Below are 25,303 nucleotides of genomic sequence, written 5' to 3' on the forward strand. Positions count from 1 at the left end.
CAGTTTTGAATGCACCTAATTAAACTACCATCTAGTCAACATCACTCATTTTTTCCAGGGAGAATAATGAGAGGATTTGTCAAATGTTTCATTAAAATCTGACATCTACAAAATTCTAATATAGAAAGTAGACAATTTCATGAGTTAAGGCAAAAAATGTTCATCACATTTTAGTTATGACCATTCTGAATTTAGCTCATTTTGTTCTCAGATATTGGACTCCGAACCTATCACCAGGCCTATAATCAAAACCTTTCAGATTGGGAGGAATTGTCAGAGGTTGTGATCTGCTGGCATAGTCTCTAAAAACTAAGGTCAGTTATTCTGCCTTCAAGAGTATGGCAGTAGAAAGAAAGGAGTGGGAACTTTAAGAGATGATCCCTCAAGAAAGGAGAAAGAGAAAGTACCAAAAATAGCCCCTACATACTCAGCATCATCAAAATGAACTGAGAATGTTCATCAAATGGTTGAAAGGTAGAGCTCTAGACCTCTCCTATCATCTTGACTGATGACTCAACATGTCTCATTTCTTCATTCTAAAGTTTTTCTCTGGCCATGGAACACACAACATTGGCAGTATAGGTAGATAGTTCCTAGGTACTTAGAGCCAGTCATGTGGGAAAAAGGATAGAGAGCTGGCCTTGGAGTCAGGAAGACCTGAATTCTAGCCTCAGATATTTACTGGCTGTGTGATCCTGGGCAAGTCACTTAACCTGTTTGTTTGAGAATACCCAATTGTTAAATGAGGATCATAGTCCCTACCTCTCAGGGTTGTTGTGAGGATCAGAAATAATATTTGTTAAGCACTTAGCACAGTGCTGGGTAGGTGCTTAACAAATGTTTGTTCTCTTCCTCCCTTTTCTTTCCCCCTCTCCCTCTAAATAGATGGCTTTTCCCAGAACTTCCATTTAAAAAGGTCACCCAGGCTGCTGTCTCATTCATCTCCACGCTGCACTGAGGACTTCCTCTACCAAGCCTGGACCTCATGACTTAGATTCTCCCCTTACTTTTCAGCCTCCTTTTATGTGTTGTCTTCCTCCATTAGAATGTAAATTCCTTGAGGGCCGGGACGCTCTTTCTACTAGTATTTGTATTCCCAGCATTTAGTACAATAAGCACTTAATAAACACTATTTGAATGTGCTAGGTGCAATGATGAGGTATAGAGAGAGGGTTTTTGCAGGGCAGAAAGCATGAACAGTAGAAATTAATATATTTTGATATAGAAAGATAAATTCTTGACTGTGTATAAAGGATCAACTACCTCTTCTATAAGAGGGAAAGGACCTATTTTGTTCCTAAAGTTGAAGGCTATTCAAGTTGACTGACCAAAAGAATTTCTAGAAGGCAGTATAAGCATATCAGAATGAATGACTTCCAAAATGAACAAAATACATTAGTGAACTGACATATTCTGGCAAAAGAACAAGGGATTAAAAATATTAATTATCAGTCACCTGATCTAAAAATCAAACAAATATTTCTGTGAATAAAGAGAACTTTGGGAATTAGAATCTTAAGGGTGAATTCCTAACTCTTATTTATTTTTCAAAAGACTTACCTGATACATTTCATTATGATTATGATTATGATTATGATTACATTCCTTGCCTGAATTTAACATTTAAATATTTGTCTTGTCTAATTTGCAATTTTAAAACATTAGCAATTTAAATCTATAAGAAGGAGGATTACCTTGAGCCACAAGTCGATCTTTCAATTCAGAAATAATAATGTTTGTTGGTGTTGCATGTGGTGGAACATCAGCACTTTCTAATGAAGATGGCACTAAAGGAACCTAAAAACCCATAAAGAAAAATATGCTTTACTCTTCAGTGTGAGAACAGGGACAAGAAATTCATGAAAGTTCACAGAATCACAGAATCCAAGAGCTGTAAGTGACCTTCAGGGGTCACCTAAACTGTACCTGACCACAAATCCTTCCAAGAAAAACCCCAATGGGTAGTCATTTAGCCTCTATTCTAATTTGTTATTGTTTTTGTTCAGTCATTCAGTTATGTCAGACTCTACATGACATCTATGGGATTTTCTTGGCAAAGACACTGGAGTAGTGTACCATTTCCTCCCCATTTTACAGATGAGGAATTGAGGCAAACAGGGATTAAGTGACTGGCCCAGGGTCACATAGCTAGTAAAGCATCAAAGGCCACATTTGAACTCAGATCTTCCTGATTGCAGGCATGGTGTTTTAGGATGTCTTTAATTATTAGAAAAATTTTCTCTACAGTCAATCTGAAATTTCATTTGCAATTTCCACCCGCTTCCCTCAGAAGCTAAATGGACCAAGTCTAATACTTCCTCTGCATAAGAGATCTTCAAATACTTGAAAATATCTATTATATCCTTTTGAGTCTTCTATTCTCTAGGGTAAATATTTCTAGTTTTTTCAATGGATCTTCATATGCACATTGTCTCTCATTCATCATCTATTAATCTTTGTCATTCTTTTCAACTTGTCTATGTTTTTTTCTAAATGCCTAGTACTTGAGCATGGCCAGGCCAGGGAAGAACAAAATAGAACTATTATTCCTTCCTTTTGGACAAGATGCCTTTTTTCATGTGGCCTAGAACTGAATTTACTTTCTTCGCTTCCAAGTCACATTGTTGCTTTGTGCTTGTAGTCAAGAAAACTCCATGGATCCCAAATCTTGTCTAACCATGCCTCCATCATCCTGTATTTATGAGGCTGATTTTTAAAACCCAAGTACAGAACTTTACAAATGCCCTTAATTGATTTTATTTTACTCTACTCAGTATATAACTTTAGCCTATCAAGATCTTTTTAGCTCCTGATTCTGTCATTCAGTGTCTTAGTTATACCTTCATGATAAATGCCATATACAAACTTGAGAGTAATGGTATATGTGCCTTTATCTAAGTCATTGATGAAAAATGTTGAATAACAGAAGGCCAAAGAAAGATCCCTCAGAAACTCCCATAAAGATCTTCCTTCTAAGCTGACATTGAACATTTAATGACTTTGCTTTTGATCATTCAACCAGCTCCAAATCCACCTAATAATATATCATCTAGTCCTTATTTCTATATCTCAACCATAAGCACAGCAAGACAAACTTTTGTTAAATATTTTGCTACAATCTAAGTATGCTAATATCTATAGCATCCTCCTGATCTACCAACCTAGTTATACAGAATAAATGAGATTAGTTTGGCATAGCCTGTTATTGATAAAGTCATCATACTGATAAAGTGATCACTATTTTTCCCTTTTAGCCCTCACATGTCATTACCTTTTGTTCATTTGCTGAGAAAGTAAATGACATTTTTTATTCCAAGTAACCAACCTACTAAGTATTTTACTCTGAAGGCTATAACAGATCCCCTGCATCTGCAACCACACTTTATGAAACATGTTACTAGTATATTCTTTACAGTCCCAAAAGACGAGAGGTTCTGAGAAGCAGTATCACTTGTGATCTCAAGGTATCAGGCACTCTTCTTAGATAAAGATCAGAGTGCAGACCAAGAAAGCAGTGACCACACCTCTCCTCAGATCACAATACTATGGAAGAACTGAAAAAACTTTCAGAACTAGCCCTGAAAAGAGAAGTGTGAAAAAGCCTGAAGTTAGAGACAATGCTTATCCTCCCATTCCATCGCACCAGGACCAGAGCCCAGCATTAATATAAAGTTTCAAATCAAGAAACAGGGTGGAAAAACGAATAAACCACAACAACAAAAAGAAAAAAAAACCCTGACCACAGAAAGCTCACAGGGAACATCAAGACATAAATACAAAAGAAGACAATGGAGTAAAAAACAGCTAAAAGCAAAGCCTCAAAGAAAAAATGGGAATTGGACATGAGCCCCACAAGAATTCTTAGAAGAGAAAAAAATATTTTCAAAATCAAACAAGAGAGATAGAGAAACAATTAGGTAAAAAAAATGAAAGCAAAATAAGAAAATTATGAAGAGACAATTGACAGCCTGGAAGAAGAGGCACACACTCAAAAGAAATTGTAGAAAATAACACCTTAAAAAACAGAATTCGTCAAATGGAGAAAAAGATACAAAAATTCACTGATGAAAAGAAATCCTTAAAAAGCAGAATTGGCCAAATGGAAAGATGTACAAAAGCTTGCTGAAGAAAATAATTCCTTAAAAATTAGAATTGGGCAAGTGGAAGTCAATAGCTCAATGAAATATCAAGAAACAATAAAACAAAGTAAGAAAAAAAGAATAAAAAAAAGAAAATGTGAAACATCTGATCAGAAAAATAACAGATCTCAAAAACAGATCAAGGAGAGATAATTGAAGAATTATTGGATTACCTGTGAAAACCATGATCAAAGAAAAAGCCTAGACATCACTTTTCAAGAAATTATCAAGAAAAACTGACCTGATATCCTAGAACCAGAGAGCAAAATAGAAATTGAAAGAATCCAGCAATCATCTCCTGAAAGCGATCCCAAAATGAAAACTCACAGTAATATTACAGCCAAATTCTAGAGCTGCCAGATCGAAGAGAAAATAAAGAGATAGAAAGAAACCACTCAAATACCATGCAGCCACAGTTAGGACCATATAAGATTTATTAGCTACCACAAAAAAGGAGCATAAGGCTTAGCATTTAACATTCCAGAAGGAAAAAAATTTGAGATTACAACCAAGAATAACCTACCCAGTAAAACTGAATATAATGCTTCAAGGGAAAAAATAGACATTTAATGAGACAGAGGACTTTCAAACATTCTTGATAAAAAGACCAGAGCTGAACAGAAAATGACTTTCAAATACAAGACTCATAAAAAGCATAAAAAGGTAAACATGAAAGAGAAATCATAAGTGACTCAATAAGGTTAAACAGTTTACCTTTCTATATGGGATATGTTTCTTTAAAGAACTTTATCATTTGTAGGACAGTTAGCACGATTCTGCATACATAAGAGTGCAGGAGTGAGTGGATTATGTTGGGATGATATAAAAAAACATAGAAAGGCAAGAAAGATGCCCTGGGAAAAGGGAAAAGGGAGAGGAAGAATGGGGAAAATTATCACACATAAAAGAGTCATGAAAGGAAGAACGTTTTGAGTGGAGGGGGAAATGGGGAGAAGGGAATACTTAAACCTTATTCTCAACTATATTGGTTCAACAACAGAAGAATATACACACTCAGTTATATATAGAAAGCTATCTTACCCAACAGGGAAGTAGCAAGAGAAAAGGACAAAGAAAAGGAGAGGAGTAAGTCATAAAAGGGAAAATGAATAAAAGAAAACAGTGGTCAGAAGCAAAACAGACTTTAGAGGAAGACAGAATAAAAAAGAGACAGAAAGGTATCTATCTATCTAAGTATATCTATACATCCATATAGAGAGAGAGAGAAAAAAAAGAGAGAGAGAGAGAAACAGAAGAAAATAGGATGGAGGGAAGTGTACAGTTAGTAATCATGAATGTGAATGAGATGAACTCACCCATAAAATGGAAGCAGATAACAAATGGATTAGAAACCAGAATCCAACAATATGTTGTTTACAAGAAACACAGTCAAAACAGAGAAATACACAGAGTTAAAATAAGGAGCTGGAGAAGAATCTACTATGTGTCACCTGAGCTAAAAAAAAAAAGAGAGGAGTAGCAATCATGACCTCAGACATAACAACAGCAAAAATAGAATTAATAAAAAGTGATAAGTAGGGAAACTACATCTTGCTGAAAAGCACCGTAAACAATGAAGTAATATCAACAGAAAATACATACCCACCAAATGGCACAGCATCCAAATTCTTAAAGGAAAAGTTAAATTAATTACAGGAGGAAATACTAAAACTATACTAATGGGGTACCTCAACTTTCCCCTCTTAGAGCTATATTTAACCATAAAATAGATAAAAGAAAAGTCAAGGAAATGAATAGAATCTTAGAAAAGTTAGATATGACAGCCTTCTGGAGAAAATAAAATGGGAATGAAAAGAAATATACCTTTTTCTCAGCTGTGTGTGACATCTTCACAAAAACTGATCATGTATTAGGGCATAAAACCCTCACAACCAAATGCAGAAAAGCAGAAATATTAAGTGCACATTTCAAAAACTATAATGCGATAAAAATTACATTTAATAAATGGCTATGGAAGCACAGATTAACAGTTAAATGGAAACTAAATTATCTAATCCTAAAGAATGAGTGAATCAAAAACAAATGATAGAAACAATCAATGATTTCATTAATAAGAATAACAATGACACAACATTTCAAAATTTATGGGATGCAGCAAAAACAATACTATGGGGAAGATTTACAATTTACATCTCTAAATGCATACATAAATAAAAGAGAGAAAAAGTAAATCAATGAACTGGGTATGCAATTTAAAAAAACTAGAAAAAGAAAAAAACTAAAAATCTCCTACTAAATACCAAATTGGAAATACTGAAAATCAAAGGAGAGATTAATAAAACTGAAAATGTAAAACAAACAAACAAACAAAGAAACATTGAACTAATAAATAAAATTAGGGGCTGGTTTTATGACAAGGTCAATAAAATAGATAAACCATTGGTTAACTTCATTTAAAAAAAGAAAAAAACTAAATTACTAATATCAAAATTGAAAAATGGATAACCAATGACGATGAAATTAAAGCAAATAAGAGTTATTTTGCCCAATTACATACCAATAAAATTGATAATCTAAGTGAAAATGGATGAATATTTACAAAAATATAATACTGCCCTGATTAACAGAAAAGGGAATAGAATACTTAAATAAACTTGTCTTAGAAAAAGAAATTGAACAAGTTATCAATGAACTCCCTAAAAAAATTCTGCAGGACGAAATGGATTTACAAGTGCATTCTACCAAACATTTAGGTAAGTATTAATCCAAATACCATATAAACTATTTTTAAAAATAGGCAAATGAATATTACCAAATTTCTTTCATGACACAAATATGGTTTTGATACTTAAATCAGGGAGACCAAAACAGAAAAAGAAAACTGTAGACCAATTTCCTCAATGAATACTGCTGTACAAATTTTAAATAAAACATTAGCAAGGACATTACAGTAATATATCATACAGATTAAACATGTGACTAGGGAGGATTTATATCAGGAATGCAGGGCTGGGTCAATATTAGGACATTTATCAGCATAATTGACCACATCAATAATAAAAACAACAAAGTAATGTAATTATATTAATAGATGCAGAAAAAGCCTTTGACAAAATACAACACCCATTCCTATGAAAAAACACTATAAAGCATAGAAATCAAGGGAGCTTTTCTTAAAAAGATAAGCAATATCTATTTATGCAACTACATGGTGAAGTGGATAGAGCACTGGGCTTGGAAGCAGGAAGAATTATCTCATACAAATTCAAATCCAGCCTCAAATACTTATTAGCTGTGTGAACCTGGCAAGTCACTTAACCCTGTTTGCCTCAGTTCCTCTTCTGTAAAAATGAGCTAAAGAAGGAAATGGCAAACCACTCTAGTATCTTTGAAAAGAAAACCAAAAAATGGGTTCACAAAGACTTAAACATGACTGAAAGAACTGAACAACAACAAAATATCAATCTAAAACCAAAAACAATCATTATTCTGCAACAAGAATAAACTTGAAGCCTTCCCAATAAGATCAAAAGCGAAGTGAGGACATCCATAATCACCACTATTATTTAATACTTTACTAAAAATACTAGCTATAGCAATATAACAAGAAAAAGGAAATGGAAGAATTGAAGGTATGGAGGAAACAAAACTCACTCTTTGCAGATGATACAATGATATACTTAGAGACTCAAAGAGAATGAACTAAAAACTAAAATTAAAACACTGAACAACTTTAGCAAAGTCGCAGGATGTAATATAAACCTACATAAATCATTAGCATTTCTAAATACTACCAATAAAAACTAGCAGGAAAAGACAGAAAGAGAAATTCCATTTAAAATAACTACAGATGATACAAAATACTTGGGAGTTTACCTGCCAATACAAAAAAATCAGGGATTATATGGACACAATACAAAATGCTTCTCACACAAATACAGTTCTAAACAACTCAAAAAATATTAACTGCTCATGGGTTGGCTGAGCCAATACAACAAAAATACCAATTATGCCTAAGTTAATTTACTTATTCAGTGCTATACAAATCAAACTACCATTGAATTATTTCATGGAGCTAGAAAATATAGTAACAAAATTCATCTGGAAGAATAAAAGATGAAAAACATCAAGAGAATCAATGGGAAAAAAAAGTAAAGGAAGGGAGGCCTAGCAGTTCCTGATTTAAAACTACATTACAAAGTAGTAATCATCAAAACAATCTGGTACTAGCTAAGAAACACAGTAGTAGATTAGTGGAAAAGATTAGGTCCAGAATACACAGTAGTATATGACCATAATAATCTAGTCTTTGATAAACCCAAAGATGAAAGCTTTTGGGGTAAGAAGCCACGACTTGGCAAAAATTATTAGGAAAACTGGAGGCAGTTTGGCAGAAACTAGGTATAGATCAACATCTGGTGCTACATACCACAAGATTTAAACATAAAGAGTGATATCATAAGTAAATTAGGAGAGCATGGAAAAAATGTACCTGTCAGATTTATGAATATGAGAACATTTTACAACCTAACAAGAGATAGCAAGAATTACAGAAAGTAAAATAGATAATTTTGATTATATGAAATCAAAAAACTTTTGCACAAACATAACCAATGCAGCCAAAATGAGAAGGAAAACAGGAAACTGGGAAGAAATTTTTACAGCAAGGTTCTCTGATAAAGGCCTCATTTCTCAATACATAGGGAAGTGAGCCAAATTTATAAAAATAAGAACTATTCCAGAGTTGATAAATGGTCAAAGAATTGAACATTTCAGAAGAAATTAAAGCTACTGATAGTCACATTCACAAGAGTCACTGCCATCCTTTTACATTTCTAATTCATTAAGACATTCTTTGGACTTTTGCTTCTGGAAGCCAAGATGGCAGAGTAGAAAGGTAGTTGCTCTCACCCTCCCCTATCAACCTCTGAAAACCCAGAAAAGATCACCCCAGAGGAAAAGAACCATTGGAACAGCTGAACTGGAAGAAACAAGGGGAACAGCAGTGCAGCAGCCCAGCAAACGGGTCTTCCAGTGCCTCAGCAAAAATAAGGGAAGCAGGACTACAAAGGACCCCAGGCAGAGATGCACCCTGCAGCATTCATCTGAAAGGAGCTAAAGAAAGCAACCTAGAGTCTTCCAGCCTTGCTGATTCCAACCCAACACCAGGTAAGCTGTCAGAACCCTATAGTCTCCAACTGTCAACCAGGAGGAGATCCTGAAGTCCAGGTGGTAGAGCAGGCAAACACCAACACCTGGACCTCTGAGTGCCTCAGTGAGACCAGGGAGGAACCGGTGGAAACCAGCTCAGAAAACCACCAGGCACCTCAGCAGTCTACCTCAAAGAAATGTCGAAGTGCATTAGCAGAAACGAGGGAGACAGCACTGCAAGGGGGCCCCAGGCAGATAAACACCCTGCAGCATCCATCTAAAAAGACCTGAAGAAAGCTAAAGGAAAGGAAAAGCAGGCAACCTAGAACTGTCTGAAAGTTCCAGCCTTGCTGATTCCAGCCCAACACGAGGTAAGCTGCCAAACCCCTACAGCCTCCAATTGCCAACATAAGAGGCCCCAGCACACAAAGCCAGTGACCAAGACCTAGGCTCCCAACACAAGAAGCTTGGGTCAGTGCCCTCTGCTCCCCAGCAGGAGAGCTCAATATCTTTAAAGGTCAGGAATAAAGAAATACCATGAGTAAAAAGAAATGTACTATAGATTCATATTATGAGAAGAGTGAAGATCAAGACAGAAATTCTGAAGAGGACAACACTGTCAACAAACCCACATCTGCAACGTCAAAAGGGAATATAAACTGGTCTGAAGCCCAAAAAGCCTTCTTAGAAGAGCTTAAGAAGGATTTTAAAAGTCTAATGAGAGAGGTAGAACAGTCCTTAAAAAATAAAATTGGCCAATTGGAAAAAAAAGTACACTGAAGAAAACAAGTCCCTAAAAAACACAATTGGCAAACTGGAAAAAAAGTACACTGAAGAAAAAAAGTACACTTAAAAATACAATTGGCCAACTGAAGAAGGAAGTACAAAAACTAACAGAAGAAAACAATCTGTTAAAAACCAGAATTGGACAAACGGAAACTAATGACTCTATGAGAGAGCAAGAATCAGTCAAACATAAACAAAAAAAAGGAAAAAATAGATGAAAACATAAAATACCTCATAGGTAAAATAACTGACCTGGAAAATCGATCCAGGATAGACAATTTAAAAATCACTGGACTACCTGAAAATCATGATGAAAATAAGAGTCTGGACAGCATCTTTCAGGAAATCACAAAGGAAAACTGCCCGGAAGCCCTAGAACCAGAAGGCAAAATAACTATGGAAAGAATACACCACTCACCACCTGAAAGAGATCCCAAATTGACAACATCAAGGAATATAATAGCAAAATTCCAAAATTATCAGATGAAAGAGAAGGTGCTGCTAGTAGCCAGAAAGAAACAATTTAAATACCATGGAACCACAGTCAGGATTACACAGGACCTTGCAGCTTCTACGTGAAAATACCATAGGGCATGGAACATGATATTCCGTAAGGCAAAGGAGCTTGGATTGCAGCCAAGGATCAACTACCCTGCAAAAATGAGCATGATTTTTCAAGTGAGAATATGGATATTCAACGAAATAGGGGACTTCCAAACCTTCCTCATAAAAAGACCAGAGCCCAACAAAAAAAAAAACTGATCTTCAAGTACACGATTCAAGAAAGACATAAAAAAGTAAATGGGACAGAAAGATACAAAATGTTGTTAATAAGGGTGGACTGTTTACATCCCTACAAGGGAAAATGACACTTGACACTCTTGAGAACTGTATTGTTATTACACCATGTTAAAGGAGTATACATAAAGGGGGTGGATATTAGTTGACTTTGATGTAATGATAAAAAAAAAATCTAATCAAGTGGACCCAAGTAGTAGATGAGTCTGATCTTGGAAAATGTACTGAGAAAGGAGGAGGCAGACAAGGGTAAATTACAGTACAGTAAAAGACAGAAAATCCTATTACAGCAGAGGGAAAGAAGGGAGGAGGGTGAGCATTCTTCGAACCTTGCTCTCATCAGATTTGGCTCAAGAAGGGAATAACATAATCAGTTAGGTATAGAACAATAGGAATGTAAACGTATAGCATACATCAGATTGTGCGCCATTTTGGGGAGGGTGGTGTGGAGGAAGGTGGAGAAAAATTTTAACCTCAAAAGCAAATGGAAGTGATTGTTGATAAATCAAAATTAATTAATAGAAAAAAAATTTTTTTAAAAGACATTCTTCATAAATTAATACAGGCCAAAAAAGTTTTCATCTAGTAGCAAATATTCTAGTAATATGTCAATCTGAACTTAGCAAGGCTGGCAGTCGGGTAAATAAATCTGTTTCAAGAATGATACCTAGTTGGGGTGGAGCCAAGATGCCAGAGTGAAAGCAGTGACTTGCTAGAGCTCTTCCCCAAAGCCCTCCAAATACCTATAAAAAATGGCTCTAAACAAATTCTAAAGCAGCAGAACCCACAAAAAGCCAGAGGCAAATAAATTTCCAGCCCAAGAAAACCTGGATGGTTGATCAGAAAGGTATATCAAGTATGGCTGGGAGAGGAGCACAGTTCGGCGTGGGCACGCAGGCTGCAGTGAACCTGGAGCAGGCCTCAGAGGACTGAATCACAGGCAGCTGTGGCAGCTTCCAGACTTCTCAACCCAGGAACACCAAAGACAACTTAGAAGGTCAGTGGGAAAAGTCTGTTTCTGCGGTGAGAGAGGAGCTAGATCTCAGAGCCAGTTCCTGAGCGCAGAGCGCTGAGTACTGAGAGCTGCCCCAGGGCGGTGGCTGCCTCCTGAGCTCCTGGCCCACAAACTGAGGGGGAATTGAGTGGCTGATCAGAGAAAGATTGCAAGGATCTCTTTGCCAGTGCTGAGGCAGGAATCTCTTGCTTTGTCCAGCTTGGATCTGGGTCACACTTCTGGGTGGTGGTCCTGGGGCAAGGAGGAGCACTGGTGTGGTGGAGCTTGTAGCGGCTGTGAAGAGGAAATCCTCCCTACAGCTCCAAGACAGAAAAGGAAACCTGTGGTCACTTATAGACCAGAGCACAGGCCAGGAAAGGAGTAAACACCTCGCCCCTTATCATACCACCTTGGAAGAAGTGAAAATTTATAGGCCCCTAGAAGTATCTCTAAAAACAGCTGTACAAACCCCCGAAGCTTGGGACAGTACATCTCCACATTGGAAGCAGACTCTACCTTAACAAAGAGTTTAAAACTCAAGTAATTGGCTGGGATCATGAGCAAACCTCACAAAAAGTGTCAGACAGAATCTTTTTGGTAACAAAGAAGATCAAAATTCAACCAGAAGAAGACAACAAAGTCAAAGCTCCTACCTCCAAAGCCTCCAAGAAAAATATGAATCAGTCCCAGGCCTTGGAAGAGCTCAGAAAAGATTTTGAAAAGCAAGTAAGAGAAGTAGAGGAAAAACTGGGAAGAGAAATGAGAGTGATGCAAGAAAATCATGAAAAACAAGTCAACAGCTTGCTAAAGGAGACCCAAAAAAATACTGAAGAAAATAACACCTTAAAAAATAGCCTAACCCAAATGGCAAAAGAGGTCCAAAAAGCCAATGAGGAGAAGAATGCCCTAAAAAGCAAAATGGCCAAATGGAAAAGGAAGTCCAAAAGATTACTGAAGAAAATACTTCCTTAAAAATTAGAATAGAGCAATTGGAAGCCAGTGACTTTATGAGAAATCAAGACACTGTAAAACAAATCCAAAAGAATGAAAAATTAGAAATGTGAAATATCTCATTGGAAAAACAACTGACCTGGAAAATAGATCCAGGAGAGAGAATTTAAAAATTATTGGACTATCTGAAAGCCATGATCAAAAAAAGAGCCTAGACATCATCTTTCAAGAAATTATCAAGGAAAACTGCCCTGATATTTTAGAACCAGAGGGCAAAATAGAAATTGAAAGAATCCACCGATCTCCTCCTGAAAGAGATCCCCAAAGGAAAACTCCTAGGAATATTGTAGCCAAATTCCAGAGTTCCCAGGTCAAGGAGAAAATATTACAAGCTGCCAGAAAAAACAATTCAAGTATGTGGAAACACAATCAGGATAACACAAGATTTAGCAGCTTCTACATTAAAGGACACAGGGCATGGAATATAATATTCCGGAGGGCAAAGGAGATAGGATTACAACCAAGAATCACCTACCCAGCAAAACTGAGTATAATCCTTCAGGGGAAAAAATGGTCATTCAGTGAAATAGAGGACTTTCAAGCATTCTTGATGAAAAGACCAGAGCTGAATAGAAAATTTGACTTTCAAATACAAGACTCAAGTGGAACATGAAGAGGTAAACAGGAAAGAGAAATCATAAGAGACTTATTAAGGTTGAACTGTTTACATTCCTGCATGGAAAGATGATATTTATAACTCATGAGACCTTTGTCAGTATTAGGGTAGTTGGAGGGAAAAAATTATATGTATGTATATATATAGATATAGATAGATAGAGGGCACAGGATGAGTTGAAGATGAAGGGGTCATATCTGGAGAATAAAATTAAGGGGTGAGAGAGGATTATACTGGGAGAAGAGAAAGGGAGAGGTAGAATGGGGTAAATTATCTCACAAAAAAAAAAGAAAAGGCTCTTACAGTGGAGGGGAAACAGGGGAAGGTGAGAGGGAATGAGTGAATCTTATTCTCATAGGATTTGGCTTAAGGAGGGAATAACATACACATTCAATTGGGTATGGAAATCTGTCTTACCCTACAGGAAAATAGGGGGAGAAGGGGACAAGAGAGCAGGGGATGATAGAGAGGAGGAGATTGGGAAAGGGGTAATCAGAAGCAAATATTCTGAGGAGGGACAGGGTCAAAAGAAAGAATAGAATAAATGGGAGGGGGAAATTAAGGGAAATAGAGTTAGTTTTTCACCACATGACTACTATGGAAGTGTTTTGCATAATTGCACATGTATAACCTATATTGAGTTGCTTGCCTTTTCAATGAGGGTGGGTGGGGAGGGAGGAAGGGAGAAAATTTGGAACCAAAGTTTTAAAAACACATGTTTTAAAAAAAATGTTTTCACATGCAACTGGGAAATAAGAAATACAGGAAATTGGGTACAGAAATCTATTCTGTCCTACAGGAAAATAGAAGGGGAAGGGGATAAAAGAAGAGGGGGAGAGATAAAAGGGACGGCAGACTAGGGGCAGGGACATTCAGAATGCATGTCATCTTTGGGTGGGGGGAGTGGCGAGTTGGGGTAAAAATTTGGAACCAAAATCTTGTAGAAGTGAATGTTGAAAACTAAAAAAAATAAATTTGAAAAAAAAATTAAATTTTTTTTAAAAAAAGAATGATACCTAGGTACAGCTAGGTGGTGCAGTGGATAGAGCACCAGTCCTGGATTCAGGAGGATCTCAATTCAAATCCGGTCTCAAACATAGAAGACTTACTAGCTGTGTGACCCTGGGTAAGTCACTTAACCCCACTGCCTAGCCAAAATAATAATAATAATAATAGTACTTAAAGCCATTCAGGTTGATAGGGCCTACTTAACACGGTATGGTCTGAAAACAAAGCATTTGGACCTCAGAGTTTCTTCCAATACTGTGAAGAGGGATTGAAAAATAGGATGTTAGTGGAAGATGAATAAAATAACTTTGTTTACAGACACAGTTACTAATATTGAAAGGTATTCAAACTAGAATGAAATCAGAAAAAATATTTACTGTCTCCCTTGCCCCCAACATGGTTCCTGCCACACACACACACACAAAAAATCAAAAAACCCTATTGCTCATTTCTCCTGAGTTCAAGTACAGTCAAGGTATAATTCTTAGGAAATTTGAAATACCCTAATTGAAAAACACTTTAGCCACCAAATGCAGATTTTAGAACTACTTAGAAAAAAAATTCTAAGGGCAGCTAGGTGGCACAGTGGATAGAGCACCGGCCCTGAGGTCAGGAGAACCTGAGTTCAAATCCAGCCTCAGACTAAACACTTGACACTTACTAGCTGTGTGACCCTGGGCAACTCACTTAACCCCAACTGCCTAAAAATAATTTTTAAAAAATTTTAAAAAAAAGAAAAAGAAAAAAATTCTAGATGAATTATGGTACCCATGTAGGATTTATTAAAAACCTTATGATAATGTTGCTAAGTAATTTATAGGTAAACCACTGTCTATTTAAAAATTGTGTTGTATATTTATGCATAGTTTGGTAAAATGAGACTCACTAAAAGTCTCCAATAGATGCCTTATTTTATGGTATGGCAGTGACCTTAGGTGCCTGAAATTTAAAACAATGAAGACTATCTGATTCCTGCACAAAATTCTCCTAAACTGAATGAGAACTGAATGCAAGAAAGTCATCATTTTTTTTTTGCTTTTTGGTGGGGCAATCGGGGTTAAGTGACTTACCTAGGGTCACACAGCTAGTAAGTGTCATGTGTCTGAGACTGGATTTGAACTCATGTCCTTCTGACTTCAAGGCCAGAGCTCTATCCACTATGCCACCTAGCTGCCACAAGTCATCATCTTTTAAAACAAATATGCAATAGCTACAACAGGTAATTAGTTCAATCTCAAGTTAAAATGGGGATTAAACAAAGCAGAGGGAGAAAGGATACTCAGCATCAACCTCAGAGGGGTAAAGAGGTCATTGAGGTAAGCTGAGTATTAAGTTATCAAGAAAATCTTTGATTGCAGATAGGAGAGAAGGCTGTAATAAACATTCACTATTCAATGAAGCTAGGAGAAAAGAAAAAGAGATGTCCACAGAAGGCTTCTAATCAAGAGAAGCACTGTTGCATAAATGCGAGAAAAAGTTTAGAGAAAGTATTCAAAAGGTTAATCATTGTTTTTGAGTATATAGATCATTATGTTTCTCCACTGCTCTGATGGATCTGTGATCTTCTTGGTGAGGATATTGCTTCCACTAGCATATACACTAATTTCTTCATTTCTTTTCATCTAGGGCCATTCAGACCCATGAATTTCCATTAATCTTCTAAAAAGTGATCTGCTCACTCTGCTTTAGTTATTTTAATCTCTTTGATTATTTTATGAGTATCATGCTGCACTGTTCTTATAACTATTAAGAGTTTTTGCATTGACTTATGCTTCACCCATGATTTCCCTTCCTCTGAGGCAGTGATATTTACTATGGTTTGTAGACATATAGCATCACAAAGAGTATTACGGATAATATTACCCCTAGAGATATGGATAAAAAATTAAAAGATGAGTTTTTGAAGAAGCAAGCAGCTTGGGATAATTGAAAGCTGTGCAGTTTAAAAACTGTGATCAAGACTTATGGGCTTCCATTCAAGGCCAAGTTTATTATACATATTCCAGTTCAGAAAAGTCCTTTGCTGCTGCCTCCCTGTGGCATGGAGGTAAACCTGAGTTCTCTGAGGCGATCTCAGCAGAAGGCAATCTCTGATATATTTTAACATTCTGGAAAGTTTATGACTGTGAACTTAGGAATAGCCTATGTTTGCTTTCTTTTTCAAAAATAATATATTTCCCTCAATTACATGCAAAAATAATTTTTAGCATTCATTTTTTTTAAGTTTTGGGTTCCAAATTCTCCCCCTCCCTCCCTTCTGTCCCTGCTTCCTAAGAAGCTAAGCAATCTTATATATGTAAAAAACACTTGTGTAAAACATATTTCCATGTTAGTCGTTTGTGGAAGAAAACTCAAACTGAGAGAGAGAAAGGAAGAGAGAAAGAGAAACAGCATGCTTCAATCTGTTTCAGACTCCATAAGTTCTTTCTCTGGAGGTAGGTAGTATTTTTTATCATGAGTCCTTTGGGACTGTCTTGGATCATTGTACTGCTGAGAATAGCTAAGTCATTTATAGTTGTTCACCATACTATATTGCTGTTACTGTACACAATGTTTTCCTGGTTCTGCTCACTTCATTTTGCATTAGTTCACATAAGTCTTTCAAGGTTTTTTCTGAAATCATCCTGCTTGTCATTTTTTGTATAGCACAATAGTATTCCATTACAATCATATGCCACAACTTGTTCAAACATTCTTCAATTGATGGATATTCCCTCGATTTCCAATTCTTAGCCACCACAAAAAGAGCCTCTATAAATATCCTAATATAAATAGGTCCTCTACCCTTTTGTTTAAAATCTCTTTGCGATACGGAACTAGTAGTGGTATTTCTGGGTCAAAGGGTATGCACAGTTTTACAGCCCTTTGGGTGTAGCTCCAAATTGCTTTCCAGAATGATAGACCAGTTCACAATTCCACAAACAGTGTGTTAGCGTCCCAATTTTCCCACATCCCCTCCAACATTTATCATTTTCCTTTTCTATCATATTAGCCAATCTGATAGGTGTGAGTTGGTACCTCAGAACTGCCTAAATTTGCATTTCTCTAATCAGCCGTGATTTAAAGTATTTTTTAATATGACTATGGATAGTTTTGATTTCTAAGTGGAGAATGACTTGTATTCTTATCAATTTGATGCAATTCCCTATACATTTGTATTCTTATAAATTTGATGCAATTCTCTACAAATGAGGCCTTTATCAGAGATACTTGCTATAAATTTTCCTCTAGTTTTCTGCTTTCCTTTTAAATTTGGTTGCATGAGTTTTGTTTGTGCAAAATCTTTTTAATTTAATATAATCAAATTATCATTTTTACATTTCATAATCCTCTCTACCTCTTTAGTCCTAAATTCTTCCCTTACCCATAGATCTGAAATGTAAACTATTCCATGCTCCCCTAACTTACTTAAGGTATCACCCCTTATGTCTGAATCATGTCCCCATTTTGACTTTGTCTTATGTTTGCCTTCTAAATGCAAAATTCTTGTCCAATAACCAAGTGAACTTACTACTAGAGAAACTGAAACATATCAAGTCATCATTGACAACAGACCACACTCTCCCCCCCAAAAAAGTTTTAATTTAAAGGAAAGATTCTCTTTGGTAAGATCATTAACTCCCATGGGTTTAATTATCATCTCAATGAAGATGACTAATACATATTCATCTATATTCATTTCTGGACACCACAACTTAGGAAGGGCACTGACAAGTCAAATAAGAGTACACCCAAGACTGTGGGCCAAGTATACCTGCCATATGATGATGTACAGATGAAAGAACTAGAGATCATTGGCATAGAAATAAGAAGGTTTTGGTTAATATGAGTTATCAAATATCAGCAATCTGTTGTACAGAAGACAGCTTCCTGGCCCAAGAGTGAAGAATCAGAAATAATGAATAGAAGTTGCAGAGAAGATAATGTACACTTGATATAAGCAAAGATTTTCTAACAATTAGAACTATTCAAGAGCAGAATGGGTTGACTTTGTGGGATACAGGTTCCTCCTAATTGGAGGTCTTCAACCAGAAGCAGGATGTCTACTAACTATGTCATATTGAGGATTCTTTTTCAGTTATGGGTTGGACTAGATGGATGCTAAGGTTCTTTCCAATTTTAAATTCTGTGATTCTGTCTGGGAGGCTCTCCTCCAACAAGCTGTCTTCCATATGTATATTAAAATCATATAAGTTTCCTTGAAAGATATAACAGTAGGGGCAGCTAGGTGGCACACTGGATAGAGCATCAGCCCTGGAGTTAGGAGCATCTGAGTTCAAGTCCAGCTTAGATACTTGACACTTAGCTGTGTGACCTTAGGTAACTCACTTAGCCCGAACTTCCTCAATAACAACAAAAAAAGATATAACAATAGACATTAAATCATTGCTCTAGAATTAAAAGGGACTTCAGAGACCATGTACTACAATTATTTTTTACAACCCTGTTATTATTAATATCAAGCAGAGTAGCTGGGCAAGAACTACCACCAGTAAGAGCACCCTTCCTCTAATCTATACTTCCTAGACCTCATCCAAGGTGCTATGCAGAAATAGTTACCAAACGGGGCACCTTCTCCCCTAACCTTCCTGTAAATATCTACCCTCCTATGAGTTCCTTCTTGAATGGTCATTAACCCTTCATCTCTACCCCTGTAGGGAAAAACTCAGAACCCCACTTTATTAGGGCCCTCAGGTCCTATTCTCATTTCCCAATGATGTTAGGCTGGGTGCCTCCAGAACCCCTATTCACTTATTCTGCAGAGTGTACATGGGTACTCACCCCATTTAGATAAACTTGTAGTCAAAAGTTAGAATTCTTCCTGTAGGATGGAAGCACGAGGCCTTACCTTCTCTGTCAATATGCCCTCTATACCCTGATCATCATCATCTACTTGCCACTTAATAAATGCTTTTTCCCCTCCCTCCTTTACCCACTCATTCATTCATTCATTCATAAAAGAGAGAGAGACATATGCTCATCAAAGGTGTTTTGCCATTATAGAAAATCATAGCACCTAGAATACAAATTGAAGAGGCATTCCCTTCTGGTAAGGTCTTCCTGTTTGCAGATGGCAATATGCTGATTATATCAAGTCTTAGAATACTGTAAAACTGCACTGTACTGTAAATGGATCCATAACTATTCAATGGAGTTTAGCTTATTGACAAAAGAAAGTATATTAAAATAGAAATTTTAAAAAATCATCCTTTTCAATGTTAGTTTTGTCTGTGTCCTATACTATATAGTCCTTTATATATATATATATATATATATATATATATATATATATATATATATATATATAGTATAGTACTATATTATATATACACATAATTTACCAAAAAAAAAATATACAGGTACATCCTCAATTTCTGTTTTTAATGATGAGGGTGGACAATCCAAAAAGTTTAAAGACCACTGCTTATACTAATGTAATCATGAGTTTCACCTCCTTCCCACATCCTGCAAAGAAAAAAATTCTCATAGCACTGTATGGCTACAAATCATTGAATTCATGGGGCAGCTAGGTGGCACAGTGGATAGAGCACCAGTCCTGAAGTCAGGAGGACCTCAGTTCAAATCTGACCTTAGACCAAAACATATGACACTTTCTAGCTGTATGACCCTGGGCAAGTTACTTAACCCCAATTGCCTAAAAATAAAAATATAAAAAAAACCCCAAAACATGGAATTCAACAGTCTTCAAAGAACTAAAGCTGCAAGTTAACCAAAGGGTAACAGAAAGAGGCGGGTTTGGTTGAATAGGCTAAAGCATATAACCAGTGAGGAATACAATAGAGAAACACTGTAAAGGATATCATCAGAGTGAAGTATGATTGGAAAAAGGAGTGTGCTGGTTATATAGCAAGAAATGACCAATGAACAGCATAAATATTTCAGTGTTCATGCAAAGTCAATAGATCCAGATAAAGGAAGACCTCAGCCTGTTGAGAAGACTCATTGTGGATAATTTACAGAAAGATACAGTACAAAGTCACACTCAAATAAAAATGGGAGCCACTAAATCATACATAAAGATCCCTATAGGCCACATACTGACTTAGAAAACTACATATCAACATTATCTATATTTTATTGTATTTTTATTTATTTTGCTAAATAATTCCCAATTATATTTTAATCTGGTTCAGATCACACTGTGGCCCACAGGCAGCATGTTTAATACTTCTGATGCAGTGAATAGATTGGAAAGCAGAGAGACTGGAGGCAGTGATACCAGTCAGAAGACTACTGTAACAGTCCAGGCATGAGGAAAAGAGAGCCTAAACTGGATGTTTATGATGCAGCAGAGAAAGGGATAAATGTGAGAGATGATGTAGAAGTAGAACTGACAAGACTGATACTGATTACACATAAATGGGTCTGTCATTCTCTTTTGAATGATTATGGATTTTTTTGAGAAGTAGGATTCTGGGGCTTGCTTCAGTTAGCACAAAAGTAATATCAATGCCAATGAAAGTAAATCCTTGTTGAATAGCATCTGCAAAAATGAGAATTTGTAAAACTTTGCCATCAAGAAAATATTTCTTCAGTTCTCAAAATAATATGGTTCTTGTATTGAATAATAAAACTAGTCATTTAAGTTATATAGTAATTTTTTAACAAATTTTTTTAACAATTTAATATTTTTAAAAAGGTATTTTCAAACCATTAGTATCCAGTAAATAGAAGTGACATTTGAACTTAACTGGATTTTAGTAGGTGAATATGGAGTACATGGGCATTCCAGGCACAAGCGACAATGTTCTTCTTAAAAGAAAGACAGTGGACTACAGGTACAGAATCTTCTATACTCTTTCAGGTACAATTGCTGTATCCATTTGTTTTGTTTAATAATTATTTCTTCATTATAAGAGAAGGAGCTATATAGTGATTGAGGATGATAAAGTAATGGGCCACGGCAAGGATACAAAAAAGCAAAAAATATATATAATTTTTTAAAATGGTTATTTTAATGGCAGAAAACAGGTTTTGATCATTAAAACTTAGGACAGAGGAGAGAAAATTCAGGCTATGCAGATTTTTGAAAAGCAGTTTTCAAAGCATTCAGAGAAAGACTGGTATGGTCCCAGGGATTAAAAATTCTACAAGGAAAGTCAACTTAGGAGAGATGGGAAGTTTTCAAACATGAAACACTGAATAAACAAAGAGAAACAATCCAAGGAAAAGGAGGAGTTGTCTGAAGCCAACAGATGTGGATACACAAAATTCATCAACCAACACACTGTAAAAAAGAAATATAGAGGAGATAGAAGCAGTCACAGATATAACCAAGAATGGCTACAAAAGCAGGGCACAGTAGTTTCAAAAGTGCTTAAGATCAGAATGAGTTGTAGCCAGCATTGAAAACTAAGCTTTTAAAAGCTGTTTGTTTTTTAAAACCTATAATAAGAGGAATCAATCAATAAGAATTTACTTTGTTTACCTGGTTTTAGGCACTGTGCTAGGGGCTGGGCATAAGAAAACAAAAGAGAAACAATCCTCAACTTAAGGAGTTTACATTCTTACATGCACAAAAGGCACAAAGCAGATATGGAAGGCTTAGAAGAGATGACACTAATCTAATCTATTAGATTAGAGGCTGGTGAGACCAGAAAGGCTCATGCAGAAGGCGGTGCTCAAGCTGAGTCTAGAAAGAATCCAGGCATTCCAAAAAGGGGAGGTGAGGAGAGTAAACGCTGCATGAGCAGGCAACAGTCCATGCAAAGCCATGGAAATCAAAGATGGTGTATGATGCGTGAGGAACACAAGAAGGTCGATATGGCCAGACCAATGAGTGCATAAAAGAGAGTCATGTAATGAGGTTAGAAAGATAGTATGGAGTTTAGTTGTAAAGAGTTTTAAACAGATAATCAAAGAAGGGTTAGGTCTACTACTTGAGGTAAATGGGACAATAAAAACAGGCGGCAGAGAGAAGATACAGCTAGCAACTCAACACTCTTATTTTCCTTCTGTTTTCTCAGAAAGGCAGAATGATCTTTGGATTAGAAATGACAGAATAAAGATGACTAGTAAAGAATTAATATCTAAGGTCAAAAAGGATAGAGAATACTTAGCTGCCCTTGCTAAGATCAAGTCACTAGACGTAGATGAAATACATTCCAGGTTGCTGAAAAAGTTAGCAGATATGATTGCTGAGCCTCTGACTAGGATTTTTGTCATCTCATTCTTTTAATCAAATACATTTTTATTGCTATTTTATTTTACATTGTCTACATTTTTCAAAGTATTCATCTTTCCCTCTTCTCCAGATTCCACCCTGTTGAATAACAAAATACATAAAAGGGAGTAGGGGTTGGGGGTGGGGGAGGGGAAATCTGTTAAACAAAACTAACCATTACATCAAAAAAGCCTAACATTTTAGGCAAAGTTTCATACCCGTATTTCCCCACCTCTGCAAAGAAACATACTACCACTTCATTCTTTGGAGAATTGGAAAGACATGTCAAGACTTGAGAAATGAAAATAATGTTCCAATTTTCACAAAGGAATTGACATATCAGTGAGCCTGACTTATATTATTTGTATTAAAAGTCACAAAAGCTAAGAACAGAGGGCCAGGGAATCTCACTTCCAGCAATTTGGATGTGAAAGAGGAATAATTCTGTGATCCACATAGGGATATGATGTTTGGCTTTCTAGAGAGAAAGAATGTTAAAGAGCTAGAGAATACCTCTGCACTCTCCAAATTATCAGAGAGAATATGTTCCTAAAAGAGGGTTTCAAGGTTAAAAAGGAAGAAAAAGAATAGAAAGAGGCATAAAAGAATGCTGCCCAATGTGTGGATAGTAGAGAGGGGAAGAATTCAATTTTATTCATCAAACATTTACTAAGTTCCTACTATAGTTTACATATACCATTTTGTTCTCATGTTTTTGCTTATGCTTGTCCAAGTACCCCAAGGCAAGATGAAATATCATTTACGGCCAGACTGAGTGTAACATGGTTGGGGGGGAGGGGGAGAGAAGGATGCAATATGTATAGGCAGCTAGGTGATATAGTAGATAAAGCACTGGACTTGAAATTAGGAAACTTAAGTTTGAATCTTGCCTCATACATTTATTTTTTATATGACCTTGGGCAAGTTACTTAACCAACCTCAGTTTTCTCCTCTGTAAAATGGGGATAAAAATAGTACCTACTTTCCCAGGGTTGGTATGGTATATAGATAGATAGATAGATAGATAGATAGATAGATAGATAGATAGATATAGATATATACACATACATACATACATATCTGCACATATGCTATTACTTTGCAATCAGCCTAAAAAGGTAGGAAGGAGACAAATTGTGAAAGGCTTTAAATGTTGAACAGAAGAATGCATATTTTAGGTTTGAGGCAATAAGAAGCTACTGATGTTTTTTATGTAGCACAGTGACATGGTTAGACCTTAGGAATATCAATTTGGTGGCTATGTGTAGGAGGAAATGAAAAGTAGAGAAGCTGGGGGAAGAGCGTCCAAATAGAGCAAAGTAAAGAATTGATGACACATCAAACTAGAGTGATTGTGGTGTAAGTGGAGAGAAAGGGATGCATGTAAGAGGCAAAGAGGAGGTAGAATTGATAAGACTTGTCACATGATTAGATATGGGGAAAGGGTAACTGAGTATAGAGTCAAGGATGAATTATAGGTTGTGATGCTAGGTGACTAGAAGAATGGTGGTGCACTTGACAGAAAGAGAGAAATTAGGGACAGACTTCATGCTCCATTGGTATCTTGACAAAATCAGAACTTAAAGAAGCTTCCAAGCATGTTAAGTAAATCTGTGGGAACACATAAATAAAAATCACACAGGACAGAAAGGCACCAAGAAGTTGTGATCTGTGTCACTGGTGGGAACATACATACTATGATAAGATCATGGCTCAGAGAATCCACCATAAAACACTAAAAAGGTAAGTTATTTCCTATGTTATAGGAAATAATCATTGGTCTTCTTAACCATGATAGCTTCATATATTAAAGTTAAACAATAAAGTTAAATCAACATAGAGAAATGTGAATCTGCTGATCTCTTTTGTTTTAAGACTGAAAATGACATTCTGATGTAAAGTTACCCTTTATTCTACTTTGATCTTTGTCATTTATTTTAAGTGGGATGCTTTTGGACAAGATTTGTGATTTAATTGGCAAAAGGAACTCATGATGAGGAAACTCCCTCTACCAGTATAGACCAGCACCTGCTCTGCAACTTCTAGTTTTAGAGAGTGGCCCAGGGAATCAAGATGTTAAGTGATTTGCAAAGAATTGTAATGCCAGCATATATCAGAAACAAGACTTGAATTGGGCCTTCCTGACTCAGAGCCTGCTCATTAGAGACATACTAAACTATAACAGAGACTCTTATGTTAAATACTATTTAGTATTTACTTCTTGCCTTACAGGTTTTGAAATGGCCTTTGATATTCTGACCTAGACCTGAACTTATTTTCAAATATAGTATATTATATATGCGTAAGAAATGTGACTTCCCTTGCCTTGATAAGCTAAATAATATTGGTACACTTACCCTTTAATCAAAATGTAGTACAGCATTTTTAGCCTTAGTATCTTATACATGCCAAAGATGGCTCATTAGTGGTGGAGACAAAGCACCTCTGTTTAAAGCATTTGTCCAATGAAGCTTCTAATTCTGTTCATATGAAAACTGATGAAAAGTTTATAAGCATTTTTAGTACAGTAACATAGAGATTCGACAGGTTCAAAGGTTTGCTTTAAACTTTTTCTGTATAGACAACAGCTTGAATCAAGAAAAGAATTTGAATAAGCAAAAATCAATAATAATTTAAGTTAGGTATAAAAGTAT

At 36.1% G+C, this 25,303-nt stretch overlaps 1 protein-coding gene across 1 annotated transcript in view; it reads right to left on the reverse strand.

Moving 5' to 3' along the window:
* Positions 1-25,303, reverse strand: part of RTTN (rotatin) — a 206,622-nt gene that overhangs the window by 54,472 nt on the left and 126,847 nt on the right. Inside the window, 1 exon segment of the mRNA XM_020985627.2 lies at positions 1,695-1,797. Within this exon segment, the coding sequence (XP_020841286.1) occupies positions 1,695-1,797 (103 nt within the window).

The sequence above is a fragment of the Phascolarctos cinereus genome, unplaced genomic scaffold (assembly GCF_003287225.1).
Source record: "Phascolarctos cinereus isolate Bilbo 61053 unplaced genomic scaffold, phaCin_HiC Scaffold_4;HRSCAF=312, whole genome shotgun sequence".
Lineage (NCBI taxonomy): Eukaryota > Metazoa > Chordata > Mammalia > Diprotodontia > Phascolarctidae > Phascolarctos > Phascolarctos cinereus.